General features: G+C 41.7%; 1 protein-coding gene across 4 annotated transcripts in view; it reads right to left on the bottom strand.

Annotated features, from left to right (window-relative positions):
* Window positions 1–12,948: 12,948 nt before the first annotated feature.
* The window catches only part of RPS6KA1 (ribosomal protein S6 kinase A1), a 35,852-nt gene continuing 34,629 nt past the window's right edge, over window positions 12,949–14,171 (bottom strand). For all 4 annotated transcript variants that reach the window (XM_016132063.2, XM_016132064.2, XM_016132062.2 and 1 more), the window contains one exon: window positions 12,949–13,869. In XM_016132063.2, the coding sequence (XP_015987549.1) occupies window positions 13,747–13,869 (123 nt within the window). In that variant the 3' untranslated portion in view covers window positions 12,949–13,746. The remainder of the gene's footprint in view (window positions 13,870–14,171) is intronic.

The following is a 14,171-nucleotide window of genomic DNA, read 5'->3' as shown; positions in this document are numbered from 1 at the left end:
TTACAAATGTGAAAAGGCAGGTTACAGACTAAGAAAAAAATCTGTAATCTATATTTGACAAGACCTATATTTAGAATATATAAAGAACTCATCAACTCAGAATAAGAAAACCCAATGAGAAATATGCAAAAGATTTGTACAGTTCATTTTCCAAGGAAGATATGTGAACAATCAATAAGCACATGAAGAGATGCTTAACATCATTAGGCATCAGGGAAATGCAAATTAAAACCACAATGAGATATCTGTATCCATCCACCAGAATAACCATAATTTAAACAGACTGATAATACCAAGTGTCGGTGAGGATGCAGAGCTAGAACGAGACCCTCATATGCCTCTGAAGGATTGTAAATTTCTAAATGGAAATGGTACTTTCCATTTTGGAAAACAGTTTGGTAGTTTCTTATAAAATTAAACAAACACTTACCTTTCAATCCAGGAATTCCACTCCTAGATATTTACTCAAGATAAAGAGAAACATATGTCTACAAAAGTCTTATATATGAATGTTTATAGCAGCTCTATTCATAGTAACCCAAAGTTGGAAATAACTCAAATGTCTATCAGCAGGTGAAGGGATAAATGAATTGTGATATAATAATACAATGGGATACTACCTGTCAATAAAAGGAATAGACTACTGTTATACGCAATAATATAGATGAATCTTAAAAACATTATGCTGATGAAGGAAGCTAGCCAAAAAAGAGTACATGCTGTATTATTCCCTTTACATGAAATTTTAGAACAGGCAAAACTAGAGCAATAGAAAGCATATCAGTAATTTTTCTGAGAGTAGAGAGATTGACCGCAAAGGTGCATGAGAAAATTTGAAGGGCTAGTGTAAATGTTCTAGATCTTGATTGAGATGTTTTTGCATTTGTGTTTTTATTCGTCAAAACTTATTTAACTGTATACTTTGAGTACATTTTATTGAAAATAGTAACATTATATTTGATTTTAAAAATAAAAAGGATAAAAAAGAGGCAAAAGGAGTAGGAGGAGGTAGGGGAAGAGGAAAGAAGGAGAGAGAGAAGCAGCATCAGTCAGGCTCAGAAAGGGAAAGTGATTTACCCAAGGTCACGCAGCTGATAAACTGTGGAGCTGAGATCTCAATATAGATATAACTGACTTCAAACCTTAGTCTCTTTCCTCTGCTCCCATTAGCAGATGTGGTTTGCTTATAGAGACAGGGTTGGTGAAGGGAAAAAATAGCACAAAGGGAGCCTTAGTGGTGATCAAATAAATAGGTAAAACCATTGACTGAATCTTAACCCCTCATTTTACAGATGGGAAACCTGAAGTCCGGCGAGGGAAATGACTTGTCCAAGGTCACATGGCTGGTAAATAACAGAACTGAGATATTAACTCTGCTTCAGTGTTCTCCATGGGACATTTTTTCTCCTGTCTCGCTCCTGCATTTTTCTCTGTTTCAAATATTTAAGAAAAGTAGCTCATTAAGCAAAGAGTAAAGAAAGAGTAAGAAAAAAGACAGAAAAGCAATAGTCAAATGAGCGTTTCAAGCAACAAAAATAAAAGGAGACCAGAGCAAGCAACTGGGCTCAAATTGTCAAGAAAGGCTTTCTTGAGGTGGAACTTGATGGAAACCCAGAAAGACAGTCACAGTGAGGTTTTTGAGCAAGAGAGTTTAGTTACAGGGGTACGGGTGGACTTCATGGGAATATGGTTTGGGAGACACCCACCTTCCCATTGAGAGTTTTTTGCTCTGGAAGCCTGCCAACACCACAGTGTTATCAACGGAGCCTTAATTTTTTAGTGTGAGACCATATGTCTCCAGGAGTTCTAGGTCAGAATAACCTATCCAACACTGAATGCAGAGTTAAGTCACTGGCTCTTCTGTCACTTAATAAACTATGTCTACTTAGTGGGGGTGCCAGGCGGGAAGAGTTCTGGAGTGAGGGGTACTACCCTGGCTGGCCCTCTGTGTGGGTGTCTCAGGTTCACAAAGACAGGTTCTAGGCGGCTGGGAGGCTGTGAATTGCCAAAAATTAGAATGAACCATTCATTGATCTCTGAGGGTAGTACTTGCTGCTATAACAAACAAACCCACAAAACAAGTTATTTCTAGTTAATGTGAAGTCCAAAACAGGTGTCTGTGACTGACATGTGATCTCTTTTAAGTAATGATTCATTAACCTAGGCTCCTTCCATCTCACGGTTCTGCCATCTTCACTACATGACTCCCAAGGTGGCTATGCTTGTCAAACTATGGGAAGGAAAATGGGCAGGGGAGATCTGTTTGGGAAGATGGGGACAGGTCAAGTTTGCTCACATCCCATTGGCCAGAACTCTGTCACATTACCTCATCTAACAGCAAGGGAACATGATAAATGTAGTTTAGCTTCATGCCCAGTAAGAAGAGGAAGCAGGACCCAGAGGGGACATAGGCAGAAGGAACCTTGTCCCTAACACTCAATAAATTAAATAATTACCACTGATCAAACATTTGCTTTGTGCCAAACATAGTTCTGGTTACTTCACTTAATTAATTCAGTCCTCCAAAAACACTTTTGCAAAGTAGATATATTATACAGAAGATGATAGACAAAAAAGTCTGAGGTTCAGAAAGGTTGGATAATTTGCTCAGAGCCATACAGCTAGCTAGTGGGTGGTAGAGTCAAGGTTTCAAATCTGGATCTGTCTTATTCCAGAGTCCAATTTAATGGTGAGAATGGGAGTCATTTGTACCTGATCTCCTTTTTAAAAACCTACAAATGATGCATTTATGAATCCTCCCAGTGCCTCCCAGTTTATGCTTTGCACATAATTGATGATCAATAATGGTTCCTGGTTGAATAATAATACATGTGTAAAGTACTTTAAAAGTATACAAACGCTTTCATATCTTTAAAACAATCTTCATTAAATAACTGAAAGCTAAACAAACTAAAGGTCAGAGCTAGTGAGTGACTTGCCCCAAATTACATTGCAAAAACAAGATTTGAATACAAGTCTTCCAATGCTAAGTCCAGTACTAGTACTAGCTTTACCACTTTCTAATAGGATGAACTTGGGTAGGTAATATAACCTCAGACTCATAAGCAACATGAGTCTGATCAAAGCTTCATTCCATGGGTAAGTAAAGGCAGTAATACCTGGTACGGTTATTGGTACCAGATAAACACTCAAAAAACATAAAGGGATTTAAGTTCTTTGATACTCCATTTGATCTAAGTTTGACATTCCATTTTCTCATGTATAAATGGGCAATATTAATATCTCCTTTGCTAGGGTTTTTGATAATTAAACGAACTAAAAAAAAATTATGGCCCCTAGTAAAGTGCTGAGCACGTGGTAGATGGGAGGAGATTGCCTTTTAACAAACACCAAACCAAATTTGCACTTTTTCCCTCCAAAAATTAGATGCTGGGCAGGTGCCCAGGAAATCTTTGTTGACTGACAAATGAGCAAATGCCAACATCACTGCGATGTATAGTGTAATAAATAAATTTCATCTTTCTAAAACATGTTGCTTTTTAGGCAATCAAAATACTTGCCTGTCCCTTCTCAGGCTTTCTAGCTGCTTGGGCTGGGGATAAGTAAATCATTTTCTTTTTGCCATAGTGTCCCTGCAAAGGCCCGAGGGAATAGTTTTGACTCCTCTGAGATCCTGAAGACAAGAAGGAAGCTCTTGCAAGGCTATGGTCCAGGGTACCACCAGCTACTTCTGAATCTCCCCACCTCCTCAATTCTTAGGACACATGCTTGGGGCAGGACTGAGCTTTCACACATGTACACACACACACACACATACACACACACACACACTTTTTAATGTATAGGTATGTGGCTTTTTTTTAATTTATAGCATCATTTTAGAAAGTTCGTTAAGTATTTAAAAAGCAAAAAGAAAAATCATTGTTAATACTTTGTTATCTGTCATTTGAGTCTTTTTTTATACATATAAAATTTAAAAAATAAATCAATCTTATATTGCACTTATACTTGTTTTTTTAAAAGTCATTAATTATATCATGAATATTTCCCCAAGTTCTTGATAATTTTCCCAAACAAGATTTTATTTGTTTGTATTATATATTATCATATAGCTGTACCATAATGTATTTGTTATTTCATTGGTGTATATTTAAGTTTGACCTATTTCTCACAAATAAAATAATACTTTGGGGTACACTTTTACATAATTTTTTATATTTGTTCCTAACTCTCTCTCCAATATAAATTCAGTGGTATGCTGAAGCCTATTTGTGCTGGCTCAGGAGAGCCAATTGTCGGCATCTCTTCCTAACTACACATTCATGTTAGTAGCTTGAAATTGGCCACTGTGGGAGCAATTATATCACAAAATCAGTAAAAGCTACAAATCAGGGGTCCCTCTCCCAGTCTCTGCCAGTTGTTAAACATTTTCCATCTTACCACTGTATAAGTTCCTCAAAGTAGTATTTCAGAAGCATAGAGTATGTGCGTGTTATACACATTTTAAACATTTTGTTATTGCCATATTGCCCTCCAGAAAGATTAGGTGCTTCTACTAGCAACTTCTGAAAACAAGGCCTGGCAGAGTTGGTATTTTAGTCAGCTTCCAATGGAGGAGCCAGGTTAAATCTTGCAGGTTTTAAGAGCAGAAATCAATGAAATCGACAGCAGAAAAACAATACAAAAAATTCATTAAGACAAAAGCTAATTCTTTGAGAACTTCAATAGACTTGATAAACATCTAGCCAGAGTGACCAGAAAAAAAAAAAAAAGAGGAAAGACACAAATTACTAATATCTGGAATGAGAGAGAGGACATCACTAAAAATATCACAGACATTAAAGGAATAGGGGATATTATGAATAACTTTATGCCAGAAAAGTAGATGCCAACAACTTAGATGAAATGGATAAATTCCTTTTGAAAGACCCAAACTACCAAAGTTCATTCAAGAAGAAATAGATAACCTGAATAGCTATATATTTCAATAATGCAATGTTGATTCAATATCTGAAATCAATCTATGTAATTCACATTAACAGACAAAAACAACAACAGAAACGTGTGACCGTGATCACCCCAAAGGTACAGAAAAAGTATTTGACAAAATCCAATACCAATTCATGATAAAAACTCTTAGCAAAGTAGGAAGAGAAGAGAACTTATTCAGCCTGATAAAAGATATCATCTAATGTCACAGATGACATCATACGTAAGGCTGAAGATGGAGTGCTTTCCTCCTAAGATTCAGAACAGGGTGAAGATGTTTTAAAATTTACTATTGTACCAGAAATTCTAGCCAATGCCATAAACAAGGAAAAGAAATAAAAGTCATACAGGTCTAAAAGGAATAGATATGTCTTACTGTTAAAATGTACAGCTGAAATTTATTGGATCTCGTTAACAAATGTCACCATAAAAAAAATAATTTAAAAAAATTAAAAAATAAAATTAGAAAAGGAATAGGTAAAATTAACTATTGGCAGAGGGCAAGACTGTCTATGTAGAAAATTCTAAAGAATCTACAAAAATAACTATTAGAACTAATAAGTAAGTTAAGCAAAATGGCAGAATATATGGTCAATATACAAAAATCAATTGTATTCCTAGCAACACAACTGGAAATTGAAATTTAAGAAATGATGCCATTGACGATATTTTTTAAAATATCAAATTCTTAAGGATAAAATCAACAAAAGATATGCAAGACCTGATCACTGAAGTGTACAAAATGTTACTGGGAGAAATTAAAGAAAACCCAAATAAATGAAGATATACTGTATTAATAAATTAGAAGACTCAGTTTTGTTAAAATGTTAATTCTCAAATGAAGTTATAGATCTAATGGAATTTCAATAAAAACTTTCCATTTGGCTAGTGAACACACAGCGCAAAATCCATAACGATATATTATCGAATTGTACATTGGAAATCTATTTGATTTTTTAACCAATGTCATCTCAATAATTTTAATTAAAAAAAGAAAACCTTCCAGGTCTTCAAAATTCCCACACTAACCATCACACCTACCTGGGTTTAAAATTATGGAGGCAGCAAAGTAGTAAAGCTTAGAGGCATGGTGTTACACATCTGCATGTAACCCCACCTCTGTCTTACCAACTGTGTGCCCTTGAGTAAGTTATTTAACTTCTCACGGTTTAGTCTTCCTCATCTGTCACGTGGATATGATAATTTGCTTCAGGGAGGTCACTCTGATGATCTAGAACAGTGCTTGGTGCCAAGGGCTCAGTGGTTGTTAGTATAAGTTTCATTAAAATTATGGATTTCCCTTGAAAGAAAATCTTTGTGACCATTAGATAGGTTAAAAAAAAGAAAAAGAAAACTTTTTAAATAGGAAGAAAAAAGAAACAAAATTAAATTTCGAGAAGTAAATTGTATTTCACTGAAATGAAAACTTTTTCTTCCAATAAAACATCAAGTCACATATTGGAAGAAAATATTCACACTACATATATCTGACAAAGATCTTGTATCCAGAATATACAAAGAATTCTTCATGCTCTATAAGATAAATAATCTATTTTTTTAAATGGGTCAAAAGTTTCTAACATAGAAAAGAATATGTAGGAATAGCCAATAATCACATAAAAGACATTCAGCATCATTAGACATTAAAGAAATATAAATTAAAACCACAAAGGGAAACCACATTACACCCACTAGAATAACTAAAGTTAAAAAGACTAATATCAAAGATTGGTGAGGGTGTGAAGCAACTGGAACTTTCATACATTGCCAGTCAGAGTGCAAAATGTACTTTGAAAAGCAGTTTTTCAATTTTATGTGGTTGAACATACACCCACCCTGTGATGCAGCAATGCCACTTCCATACGTTTATAAATGAGAAAACATATTTATAAATGGGAAAGAAAAACATATGTCCACACGAAGATCCTACATGAATATTCACATTAGCCAAACACTGGGGAAAAAATGTCCATTAACAGATAAATGGATTAAAGAAGTTGTGGCATGTTCACCCGATGGAATACTACTCGGTAACAAAAAGGGATGAACTCCTTACATGTGCAACATGGATGAAGCTTCACAGACATTGATGAACAGAAGAAGTTAGACACCAAAGAGTACACACTGTATGATTTCATTTATACAAGTTCTAGAACAGGCAACGAAAATTTATGGTGATAAAAATCAAAATAGCGGCTGCCTCTGACATTGGGGGTGATTGAGAAGAGACATGAAGGAATTCTCTGGATAATAAAAATGTTCTGTATCTTGAGAGTGGTATGGGTTTTATAGATGTATGTCTTCGTCAAAACTCATCCAATCATACTTAAAATCTATGCATCTTATTGTATGTAAATTAACCTCAACATGACTTATATAAACATACATGTGGAATTCCCTCACACTCTGTGGCCCGTGTTGGAGTTTAAGAAGGGAAAAACCCTCCTTGAGTCAGCTCAGAATGGGGCAAGTCACAGTCAAGGACCTGCTACCTGTAGGCACTTCATAGGTACCCCAAGAGGTATGCCTACAGTTCCAGTCTAGCTCCCTCAGTGTGACCTCAGGGCCTTGCCTACAGAATGCTCATCCAGCTGTTCTTGGCCAACCAGCAGGAACTTGGGCAAGCCACAGACCTCAGAGGGCATGTCTGATGATACACAAAGTGGCAGCTTTGCAGTCAGAGATTTAGGGTTCCAATCCCAGCAGTAGGCTTCCTTCAGAAGCATGTGACTGGTTAAAATCATTTACCCTCTCTGAAGCTTAGTGCTGTAGAAAGACAAGGAGCATTTGTCTTTGTATCTTCAGTGCCTGAAACATACATTTCCACTGAACAGGGCTGGGACGGGGAGGCTGTTTTATATACTTGTAAAGTAAAAGTGTTAGTTGTCTGGTCCCCAGAGGCAATGGTTCTTAACATTTTGGGGGATCACAATATCCTTTGAGAATCTGATAAAAACCCCATACCCTCTCCTCCTAGAAAAATACACGTATATATACCATTTTACACATCATTTCCGTGTTTCTGGGAAGCCCAAGGACCCCATGTTAAGATTCCCTGGTTCTGGAAGTTCTCATTAAGCATTCTTGCAACTCAGCCACCATTTGTTCTACACCTAATCTCGGCCAGAGCCTTTATTCTCCTAACCCTCTGAGGATGGTTTGCAGATGAGGAAATTGAGGCTCAGAGAGGCCAAATGACTTGCCCAAGATCAGACAGTCATGGCTTGTGTTGAGATTTGACTTCGATCTCATCATGCCTTCAGATTCCATCCCTCTACTTATTCCTCCAGGTGAGAATTTAGTTCCTTTCAGATGCTTTCAGAAGCCTGTGCAGAAGTCCTGGTAACTATAAAGCTCTGTTATGACAGCCAGAATGACTTTCCCCAAATCCAGCCCTGGTAGAAACATTCCGCAATGGGTGAGTGACTCCAGGCCCATCCCAGGTACATAACTTACGCCCAGCTCAAACATGTGTCATCTGCCCCTGATTTCTCAATTCAGCTCACAGCCTGAGGGAAGGGGGTGGAGCAGAAGAAAGGAAGAGAAACAGAGGAAATTACTTATAAAAAGAAGTTTCAGACTGAGTCATAAACATGAGTTATAACTCAGAGAGAGGCTCTGGGGTAGGAAGTGAAAAGAGAGAGAATGTCCTTATGAGAGGGCTCCCCTTGCCATGGGGCGAAGGTGCTCAAATGGGCTGACTTCTCTCCAGGCTCTGGATGTGGTTCCCTCTACTAAAACGGAGAGAGGGAGATGGAGGAGGAGAGGGAACTGAGCGGTTAGAGTCTGTGCCCTGGGAGGAGGGAGTGGAGAAGAGCTGACGCATGTTAAGTATTTCCTATGTGTCAGACCCTGTGCTATGTGCTTCTGAGTGTGTTCCCTCCTCTCTCTCCCTCCCTCTCTCCCTCTCCCTCTCTCTCTCTCTCCCTCTCCCTCTCTCTCTCTCCCCCTCCCTCCCTCTCTCTCCCTCCCTCTCTCCCTCTCCCTCTCTCTCTCTCTCCCTCTCTCACTCTCTCTCTCCCCCTCCCTCCCTCTCTCTCCCTCTCTCTCTTTCTCTCTCTCTTTCTCTCTCTCTCTCTCTCTGCCCCCCCCCCCTTTCTTTCTTTTCAGCTTCAGCACCTACAGTACCTGGTATTCCAAGGTGGTCTCCCATCCAAATACTAACCAGGCCCAACCCTGCTGCTTAGCTTCCAAGATCAGTCAAGATCAGGCCATTCAAGGTGGCATGCCGGTAAGTGCTATGTGCTTCTGATGTATCATCTTGCTTTATTTTCACCAAAGAGTAAACACTATTATGAACACCATTTTAAAGATAGCGAAATCGAGGCAGAGAAGTTAAATGACTTGTCCAAGGTCACACAGGCAAGTGATCAAAATTGGATTCTAACCCAGGACTGCTTATACTTCAACACAAAGGTTAAACAACAGGACCAGGACATCCTAACTCCAGAGTCTGCACTTAACCACAACCCTAGACTGCTTCCTCCTCGTTGCCGTTTGCTTGTAACTGAGCAGCTCTGTAGAAACTTCACACGCCCTCCCTTTTAATGTTCACATTAGCCCCTTTAACAGTTGAGGAAACCTCAGAGCAGTCAGATGACTTGTTCAAAGTCACACAGAAGGTCAGTGTTGGGGTTGGGATGTTATCACGAGTCTGTCTGACTCCACCTCCAGCGCTGTGCCCACTACCCCATCACAGCTGCCTTCACAGATGAGCTGGGCAGGAGCCGAGGCCAGAGGGAATAGGTGCCCCCGCCCCCCGCCCCGCATGGCCCCGTGGGGAGAGAGGATGGCCCAGGAGGCCCCCTGCTCACTTTGCACGGTCTTTCTCTCTAGGCAGCACAGCCTTAGGACCGACCCCTTTGCCTGACAGCAGCTACTGCCACCTGGGTGGGGAGGGGGCGGGGGCGCTCAGTTAGCTTTCCTTCTCGTTACTGTTGAATCATTTCTCCCTTCAGTCCTTTGGAGTTAGTGGGAACCCCCGCTACTCAGAAGACCTCAGTTCAAAGCGAAGGAACTTTCCAGCCGTGCGAGGGACTGCTCTGTGATGTGGCAGCGTCTCCGTTGACAGTAGTATTTGAGCAGAAACCGGATAACCATCTATGGGAGATTCCTGTACTGGGCGGAGATTGGGTCCAGGCCTTTAGAGCCTTCTGACTGTGAGATTTTATGAGTCACCGTGAGATGAAATTTAGCCCATGCATCAAGGTGGTGTATAGTATGAGCCTGGGGCCAGAGAGAGTTGGGTTCAAAACCTGACACAGCCACCTCCTTGCTGGGGAACTGTTGGCAAGTTTCCTCTTTTAAGCCTCAGTTTCCTTGTTGTAAGATGGAAATTATAATACCTACTTAGGAGATTGCTTTGAGTATTGGGGATGATGTATATATTTTGCCCAGTGTAAAGCAGGAACTCAGTAAATCATGCCAATTATAGCCATTTAATGAACAGTGGCCTTTTATTACAGGTTTGGGTGGGAGAATTAAATCCACATGTTAACCACAGTACCAAAGGTTTGGATACTTAACATAGGCAGGAAACCAGCCTTTTCCCTGAGAGTGCCTATCTCAGAAATAATCATGGAAAACATGATAAATAAGTGGGTAAAATGCAAGAAATGCTGAGGGACTTTGATACCTGTGCCAACAACTGAGAATCTGAGTCTCTGAGTCACAGGGGACATGTAAGGTCATCTAAACAGTCCCCAGTTGGGAACAGGAATCTCCTCTAAGATCTTGACAAGTCTCATTAGTTCTCTATGTGTACGGTCCAGGTGATGTGGAACTTACTACCTTATGAGACTGTCCATAGGAAACTCCCGAAATTCTCAGCTTGTTCTCTACTGTTTAGCTGGGAAATGTAACTTTCTAACAGCTACATCCCTTAATTGAGATCAGACCCCAATGTTATAGGAACCTTTATGACCACGTGGCCGGCTGAGGGGAAGAGTGATAACCATACAGGTCTGTGGAACATTTAAGTAGACTTTGGGCATTCTCAGAAGCAGAGAAGCGGGGCAGCACATTGGTTAAGAGAGTTTCAGAATCACACAGACATCGTTCTGAGTTCTACGCTGCCATTTAGTTCTATCTTTGGGCAAATCACAATCTCCAAGCCTCAGTTTTTTCATGAATAGAATGAAATTAATCATATCTCCTTCACACGAGGATCAAATGAAATAAAGCATGGAAAATACTTCATAGTATTTGTTTAATAGACTGGAGCCAGTATTTCATGCAAAGGGGCATCCCACAGGGTGGAAGCTCAGGGATTATTTGAGCATTAAAGGGAAAAGTGACTTTGTAGTTTAGGGACATCTGGATTGGTAATTTGTTTTTCCAAGCTGAGTTATATCTCTTAGTAGGTTTTGCCCAGGGATTCAGCCTTCAGAGAGAAAAATTTCTGGCTGAGATGCTGGTGGCTGGGAACTGTTTTTTCTGGAGTCCATTGAGTTCTTGGGGAGCTGACCTGACCTTGTGAAAATTAGGACAAGCTTAATTGTACAAGCAGCACTTTTCTCCTTCCAAAACTTGTTCATATTCATTTGCTTATTTGATCTCCAGGTGACGCTATGAGATGGGTGTGAATTGTGATCTCATTTAGCAAATGGGGAAACCGAGTCTCAAAGAGGCAGAGTATTTTTTTGAGGTTTAGCTCCCGAGAAAGCACCTGTGGGTTCCCAATCCATCTATCACCATTTTCTGGTTCTTGAATCTTCCCTCTGGTGTCTGGGGCAAGACACAACTGCCCTCTCGCTCAGAGCACCTGCTTCTTTCCTTCTCCCCAGATGTTTTTCCAGCCTCCTACAACTCTGAGGTGTAGTTTCTATGCTTCTCCCAGCATTAAGTCCATGGATCCTGCATTCTCTCTTGCTCATCCATGCAACAAACACTGAGAACTAAAATATTGTAAGCCAGGCCTGCTGTTAAGTGCCGGGGGTACGGAAATGAACAAAACACAGGCCACATCCTCAAGTTCACAGATAGGAAAATTACATCATCAGCTGTTTCTAAAATGGTGGGATGTATGAAGAGATAGAAAATGGGAGTGTCTGGGGGTCCCAAAGAAGGGTTGCCAAACCCTGTCAGGGGTGTCCTGATCAGCTTCCTATAGGTGTCATTTGAGTTTTCCTAAAGGATGAGTAGAAGTTAGCCAGGACACACAGCAGCAGAAGCCAGTGGAGGTAGGAGCAGTTTGTGAGCAGTGCGGAGACAAGTTATGAGAGCTGATGCTGGGGCTCAGTATGGACCAGATAACACAGGACACTGAGGGTCAGGCTAGGATACCTGGGCTCTATCTTATGGACGTAAGGAGCCACTCTGGTATAGATGGTGGGTCAGATGTGGTTCTAAATGGACAATGTTGGGGCCACAAAAGACTGGAGGGAACCAAAGGCTGTGGAAAGAACACAAATATGAAGAGACAGGGAGGAAGGAGAGGTGGGGATGCATGCCAAAAATATTCAGGAGACAGAACTGATGGAGCCAGGATGTAGACTGGATGTGGGAAGTGGGAGGAGTCAGGGATGATGCTCAGGATTTCAGCTGGGGTGATGGGGTCCAAGGTAGACAACCCTGGGTGGTGGGTGGGACAGGAAACACTGGGTCACGTCCCCAGAGAGGCCTTTCCCGATCGCCCACCTCTTACCTCAGTTTAACTCTGCATGTCTTATAGGTAGCTAACCTTGGTTTGCTAACTGTCCATTTTTCCCACAGAGGTAAGTTTCCCCACCAGCAGCTAAGTAAGACCCATGAAGACAACCACCTTGTTTTCTACTTAGTATACCAGCGACTGCAGCAGAGCGGAATAGGTACTCAAAAATTTTACTGTGTGAGGCAATGTCATTCCCTCTCTGAGCCTCAGTGTTTTCATCTATAAAACAGGGATAACAGCATTTATCTCACAGGGTTAAGATTAAATTCCATTACTTGTTGCTAACAAGGTCCTTACCACCACATAGCAAAAAGAGGGCAAATCCAGGGACGAAACATAGAGGCAAGTGTGCTTCAACTCAACTGTAAGTTTATTAGAAAGGCCATGACAGATGAACCCTGAGTTACCAGCTGAGGAAGAAATGAAAAAAAGTCCCTGCCCCTCCTGGCCTGCCCCACGGGCCCCCTGTGAACTCTGTCCTGTGGCAGTCTCCAACAGAAGTCAGCCAAAAAGTGCTTTCAGATCCTCCTCCGGGGGCGGGGCAGATGTGGATGCTGGTGCTGGGAGCTGGGAGCCACAGGGCCTTGGTCCTCTCCTCTAGCAGGAAGTGGTTCCAGACCCCCCAGCAGAACAGAACAGAAAAGGAGCTGACCAGGGAAGGAGCAAGTTCTGCTAAACAGCCAAGGGCTCTGGAAGGTGGTGCTGTACTGCCTTGAGGGTGGGTGCAATGGGCCCCAAGGAGATGGTGGGGGTCCCCAGGGTAGGACCCCAAAGCTGCTCTAAGGAGCCTCAGCCACACTGAGCTCTAGTATGACTCAGTGCCCCTCCTGGGGCTACAGTCGCTATTTCTGCTCCCAGAAAGGCAAATGAATCTTGTAAAAATCCATGGTGGTTGATGTCATTTTTCCCTTAAAAAAAGTTTTTACACTGATTCAATTTCAACCAGCAGAGCTTGAGCCGAGAAGAGTCCGTCCTGGGGAAGGAGAAGGCACTTCTCACACCCTCACTTGGGTGATCTGGGCTGGCTGCTTCTGGGCCCCTTGGGCTCTGCTCCCTCTGGCCCTGCGACTCAGGCTTGCTCCCTCTGGGAAGTCTGCTGCCTCCACTGAGCTGGCACCGCCTTGCGGCCTGGATGCCCTGACCCCTCACAAGGTGGTGGACGGCAGCTTCCTCACTCGCCGCTGAGCCAGGATAGATGACTCAATGGGCTTCAGCTGAGGGGTGGGCTTGGAGCTGTTGAGTGCAGAGTACGTAGCTGCCATGGCTCCCTGGGAGAGAAGGTGGGAGGTCAGTTCACAATGGTGGCAGATATAGGCGGGAGGCAGACACGTGTTCTAGAGCCAAGCTAGCTCCTCCCAGTGTTCCACAGCCCACCCAGCGCCCTGTTAATCCAGCCCTGGTGGTCCTTCGTGGTCATTAGTTCTGCTTCAGAGGTCAGTGACTACGTCCCCTATAGGACTGAGGGCCTGTGATTTTACTGTTGACACCTCTGCATGTTAGACTGAGGCTTCCTGAGGACAGACAGGCATAGCATCTCCTGGCTCTGTCACACCAAGTCCTTGCCCATGGA

Source organism: Rousettus aegyptiacus, unplaced genomic scaffold, assembly GCF_014176215.1.
Source record: "Rousettus aegyptiacus isolate mRouAeg1 unplaced genomic scaffold, mRouAeg1.p scaffold_m13_p_1, whole genome shotgun sequence".
NCBI lineage: Eukaryota > Metazoa > Chordata > Mammalia > Chiroptera > Pteropodidae > Rousettus > Rousettus aegyptiacus.
This window is presented reverse-complemented; position numbering and strand designations above follow the sequence as displayed.